Consider the following 6,580-nt stretch of genomic DNA (forward strand, 5'->3'; position numbering starts at 1 on the left):
GTACGTTAGTTTAGTTAACTAACTAACTAACCAACCTAACCGTTACTTACGACCGTCGTACGTCTTCTTCTTCTTCTTCTTCTTTTCTTTCTCTCTCTCTTCTCTCTCTCTCTCTCTCTCTCTCTCTCTCTCTCTCTCTCTCTCTCTCTCTTTCTTCCCCTTTCCCTTTGATAGATTAGCTAAGTAAAAATGCTCCAGATGAAATAAACACATTTTCTTTTTGTATCCACCTATGTTATATAAATGTTAGTAGATGCATAAGTAATTTATTATTAAAAGAGTCTGGGATTTATTAAAAATTTTTTTTATTTTTTGAATAAATCAAAACATTCTAATGCTGTATTATAGATATTTTAATAGTGTCTCTAACCGTATTGATTAAAAAATTTATTGAAAAACGAAAATTCATGTTGAAAAATTTATAATAATTTATAATAAATTTATAATAATTTTAAAAATAATTTACATTTTAGTAGATTAAATTTAGAGATTAAAATATATCAATAAAATGTATCAAGTATCTCTTTCTATTCTAAGAGATTTAATCCAGGAATATAGAAAACTTTAAATTTTCATTTTATTTTTTGTAAACAAATATATTTTTGCTAACTAACGTTGTAATTATTTTTAAAGCAATCAATTTTTCATTTGATTTCAAATTTTTGATCTAATTATAAAATTTAACTTGAAAAACAATTGAATACTTACGAGAAAAAAAATTGGATATCTCAAAGAGTAAAACAGTTGTACTCTATTGTTATCGATAATATTAACACTTTTAGTTAAAAATAAATGAACACTAACAAGATGAAAACAATTCTTTCCATTGAAGTAATGATTTCCTCCAAGTTTCCTTATATGTTCATTATCCAACATATCATAAAATGACCAATTGAAACGTTGATCATCTAACTCGAGCTTTCCTCCCCCCTCCCCTCTCCTCTCTCCTTTCTCCCCTCCCCTCCCTCTCTCTCTCTCTCTCTCTGTCTGTCTGTTTTTCTCAGACTTATTTCTTTACTTAAAATCTTTTTATTTTCTACGTAGCATTTCTAATACGAGAAGCAAACGTCGCAACGGTTTGATATAATTGTTGCATTTAATCCCATTTACGTAAGTGTAACGATTGTTGCAACGCCTTTTATGATTTTTATTTATTGTGAAGATTTATTTATAGAGAAAAAAGATATTGCATTTACATTGTATGAACAATGATAAAAACGAATGACCATCTCTTGAATTTGCCACGCTTTTGTTGCATTAAAAAATTCGCGTTACATACATAATTCGCATAGCACATCCGGTATTTGTTAAGATATAACAGTAAATGAAATTAACATTCGCATTGCGAAACGAAAGCAAGATGAATTAAATGCGTCGACCGTATAAGCATTAATTGCAACTTCTGATATTATGTACAGAAAAAAGCAATAATAATAGTAGTTTAATTAAAAATAATTCTGTTAATAATTATAATAAACAAATAATATTTTACTGAAACAAAATCATGACATATTTGTTTTGTTAATAAGTATTGAATATATTGGCTTAACAAGATTATTTTCAATTAGACTATTATTAGAGCTAAGACTATTATTAGATGCTGTTATTAGTTAATTATTATTTTTTTTAGTTAGTTATTAGTTAATACAACATTAATTTTTTTCCATATAATATGCTAAACAAAATTTCGTAAACATCCCAATTATTTTTAATCCTAGAAAGATAAGCATACTTACTTAAACCTAATAAAGATAAATTTATATTTATTTGATGTGTAAAAACTATTTAAATTGCATTTTTCAAATTTATTTATGTAAATATATTTTAAAGTTATAAAGACTATGTACAAATAAAATGAAAATCAATATTCTGATCAATATATTTCTATAAGAAAATAAATTTTTTTCTATATATTGTATGTATATCAATATTCTTGAAATCAATTGAGAATTTTGAACGCCTAATTGATGTTAGCTTATGATTCTAGGGTTAAATATTACAAAATTTAATGAAAGAGTTCTAAAAGCATTTTCAATAGCTTTAAAAATATTCCATGGAGAATTTTATAATATTATGTAGAATTTAATTCGTGTCAGAGGAAAGAATATTTTACTACGATTTTAACCGACGTTAAAAATTTTCGTTTTTTGTAAGATCGATGGTTTTGTCCTCTGATGTGACACGACTGCTTCTTCACTTGTACTGTTATCGTAAAATTGTGAACATGTGTGATGTTTTAAGTTGCGAAGCAAGAAGAGAAAGGAGATGCAAGATGTATTTTTACACATAATCTCGCGAGTTCGAGAATGTGCGTTTCAAGATGTAATTCAATTTTACACACAATTTTGTTGTCACTTTGTAACGATCAGCGAATGTTGTAGATATTTAGCGAGTATGATATAAGAAAAATCGCTCACAGAGAACTCAAGAAACAAATGCGGTCTTTTTGAGCGTTTTCTGATTGTTAACGCTCGTGTCATTTTGCCGCGAGGCGTTTCAGAACAATGGTATTTTTTATTTCGATATTTATATTGTACCACTCGGATATAACAAATGCTCAATATATTGTCGTTCGGATATAAATATAAATTCTTAATTCACATATCTCGTTATTTAAATTGCCCTATCCCGTCTATAGGAGTAAAAGTTGGTTCAGTTATAATTCGAAGATATGATATGTACGTTTTTTATCACGATTTCATCTATCAGAATTGTTAGAAATCTTTATTTTAACTCTTTGATTTTTATTTTAACTTTTTGAAGATGGGTGTTTTCTAATAAAGTAACTTATGGAAAATTTTAATTCGAATATTTTCGATTATAGAATTCGCTTATGGCTTCAGAATTCTAAAATTCTTCAAAATGATGTATCCAATACAGCGAACCGAATTTCATGATAATCGGATTTTTTTTTATTTGATCGACTATATTGAATTCATTATTTTGAATTTTAGAATTCTCTTAGTAACCTTTAACGAAATAGTTTTTAAATATGTTTCATTCCGATTTTTGTTACTAACAGTCAGTTCCTGACTGTTTGCGTAACGCTGCAGATAAGCTTCAAATAAAATGAACTAGAAGTTTAATGTTATACGTAATGTTCAGAATGTTTTAAAACCGAATTTTTATGGTAATTATTGGTCTATATTATTTTGAATTTTGTATTTTATCTCAGATTCGAATAAAACATTACTAATTCACTTCACCAAGTTGAAAAATCGAGTAAAAAGGAAAATAAAAGGAAATGATTAATATAATGTTTTTACTTATAATATTTTTACATCAAAGCATTAACGATGATTATATCTAGAGCGAATTTAGAATCAAATATTTCTTCAAAGAAAATAGAAATTGTGAGATTCACGCAATCCTTTTAATCCTCACACTCGATTTTGAATATCCTCTCAATGAGAAAATGACATCCACTGTCAAGCTTCCACGGATACACCTTCTCATACGCCACAAGTTTTTTTCTAGGAGAAATGGCGCGCCTGTACTCACTTATTTTCAAAATATTCATAATTTAAAAAATCATCTGATCACAAATGACCTTTGTTTATACAGTGAAGATTAATACTCAACGTTGTGACTGAACCGCAATGATTCAAATGATAATTCTTAAGATATAAGGAATTCTCTGAGGCATTAATGTTGCATTAGCTTAGTGGTGTAATTCAGTTGCAATTTATTCATCTAATTCGCAATCATCGTGTTAGCTCGTAAGAAGCTACAAACATTCCGTCACATCGTTATCGTCGTAAATGTATATGTCGCCGGTACAAAGGACTGAACGTTGATTTGCGAGCCGCGCGATGTGACATCATTATTGTCAGATATCGTAACAAGCTGGCAATTCACATGATTTTATTATTCTATAAGTGTTCACATACACAGATCAATCGATGCATGATGAGGCACGAATTGCGCTCAACAGTGACCGGAGTACAGCATATTATCGAAAAAGTAAAAGAACTTGAAGGAGCAATTTATGGTGCGACTATTTTTCGTGGAAGAATTGCATCAAGATTTATTCTTTTCTTCTTATTATTGATTTATATATTAGTTAACAAAGTTAAATTGTTTGACAATATGAAATAGGATTTCAATAGGTTTATAATCAATTTGCACATAGTAAATACAGAAATAATAATAAGAAAAGATTTAAAACACGTCATGTTTTGTTTTTGTGTTTTTGTGTTATCAGTATATACTTTCGGTATTTAACTTCAGAAATTGAGAATTTTTTTAACATTTTGAAAATCAACATTTTGGAATGAAAGAAACAATTCAATTTAATAATAAAGAGCGTATTAAAACACAAATTTATTAATAAAAATAGCAAAAAACTACATACATTAATAAAGAATCAAACTATTCCTTTAAGCCGATATTTTTCTGTTCCCTGAAGTAAAAATATGTGTAAATACTATACTTCAATTTACGGCTGCCAAAGTGTCTGCAGCATCAGAAAGGTAAATGGACTAAAGAAGAGTAACATCATCTGCGTACATGAGAAGTTTGGAGAAGACGGATTATAGAAGATCACTGACGAAGATTGAAAAGCAAATGACCAAGAACAGATCCTTGCGGAGGGAACGTTGCGATGGGAGGGGAAAAGATAGAATAAGAATTATATAATATATTAGTCATACATAAGTCAATAATATAAGTACAAATTACGTAAAAGGAGCTACAACGCACGATGTTTTTAGTGAATGTCATATAGTTCAAATATTTATGTTAAACATATAAAATTCATAAACATTTCGGCCACTATCTGGACATCTTCAATATTTATACAATTCAAATATACAGATTTTTAAAATCGGAATATAATTTAAAATGTGATTTCTTTGTTATATAAGTTCATTACAATAGTAAAAAGAATACAACTGTAAATTTAAAAGAAATTGTTATATAATTCAAGATGTAGTTTCTTTTCTAAATAAATTCGCGATAGGTGTTGGATTGTAAATTATTAATTGATTGTAATTTAAAAATTTAAAACGGTTTTGAAATTATCGAAAATACCTCAATCTTCAATATTTTCAATATTCTCTTTATGATTTTTAATTTTCGTAATATTGATTGTTGTAGAAAAACTCCAAAATTTCCAAATTTTTAAGAATAATTATATTAAAATGAGTCATAAGTTTAAAATTATTTCTATTGTATCATACGTGTGTTTTTCACAGTAATCATCATAATGTTCATATGAATTTATGTGTATATCATAGTTCTTTATAAACGGTTGTGTAATTAAGACCAATCAAAACAGTAAGAAATATCAATGATGAAATCGATGTCGAATCGACATCAATTTAATGATTTCGATGTCAAATCGATATCGATTCCCTTGTCATTTCTCACTGGGAAGCAGACAGAGGCAAGAAAATATTCAACATTATATTCAATTATATTCAACATTATATTCAATTATATTCAACAATTTGAGATACATTATAATGTATTTATATTTGTGCATGTTGTGTTTATACTTTTTTTCAAAAAAAGGGGAAGGAAAAGAGATGGTAATATTAAGGTTGAAAAAAGGAAAATTTATTAATTATAGGCAAATAAATATCTGGAAATCGTTGTCTGTGCCGCTTTGCTTATTTACTTCTAATTTTTGTTTTTTTTATATATGCATCATTTCGGACATCATTCTTCTATAAAATGATTTTTCTGAATCTAGAATATTGATATTTTCCTAATTTAATTTATAGTCGTTCTTAAGCTGATGATACGACAAAGAATTTTGAGGTTTTTAAATATCGATTTTATGTTCGTCGATGCGTATATTAAATTTGTGCTGCGTTACAGATAGCGTATAAATAAATAAATAAATAAAACAATGTTATCAACAAATGGAATGTTCATTATATGTATATAAATATGTATACCCACGAAGTCGGCTGGTAATCGACTGTCAGTCAGAAGAAGTCAAAAGACTTTGAAGTCAGACTGAACGTCGACTTTTTTAGTCGATAAAATATAGTCCCAAATATAGTCGATTAGCCATTGTCAGTCAGCCATTGTATTCAATTCGACGATTATTGTATTAAAATATTTTTATAGGTTATGACTAGTTAATTTTTTTAGTCGATATTATGGCATCTATAAGTTGTTTTTTCATCAATTTGGTGTAATATAAATAAAATTTAATATTTCCAAAAACTTTGTGAATCTAATTTTATTATTCTTTAAATATATTACATTATGTAAAAAGGATATAATATAATTAAAATAAGGATATAATATAATTAAAGTAGAATACAATTAAATCGGTTAAAAATCGATTTTTAAAGTATTACTATAAATAGTGTTATACTATAAATAGTAAAATTTCTTAAAAATTTCTTGTTCAATTGAGTTCTTTTATATTTTAATTGTGTGTGTGTGTGTGTGTGTGTGTGTGTGTGTGTGTGTGTGTGTGTGTGTGTGTGTGTGTGTGTGTGTGTGTGTGTGTGTGTGTGTGTGTGTGTGTGTGTGTAGTAGTAGTAGTAGTAGTAGTAGAGTAACGTAAGTAAGTAACGTAAGTAAGTAACGTAACGTAAAACGTTAAAGTAACGTTAAAACG

General features: G+C 27.6%; 1 protein-coding gene across 1 annotated transcript in view; it reads left to right on the forward strand.

Moving 5' to 3' along the window:
• The first annotated feature begins 3,909 nt into the window (after positions 1-3,909).
• LOC105622777 (putative fatty acyl-CoA reductase CG5065) overlaps positions 3,910-6,580 on the forward strand; it is a 29,175-nt gene continuing 26,504 nt past the window's right edge. Inside the window, exon 1 of the mRNA XM_012204189.1 lies at positions 3,910-3,991. Within this exon, the coding sequence (XP_012059579.1) occupies positions 3,910-3,991 (82 nt within the window). The remainder of the gene's footprint in view (positions 3,992-6,580) is intronic.

The sequence above is a fragment of the Atta cephalotes genome (assembly GCF_000143395.1).
Source record: "Atta cephalotes unplaced genomic scaffold scaffold00048, whole genome shotgun sequence".
In the NCBI taxonomy this organism is placed as follows: domain Eukaryota; kingdom Metazoa; phylum Arthropoda; class Insecta; order Hymenoptera; family Formicidae; genus Atta; species Atta cephalotes.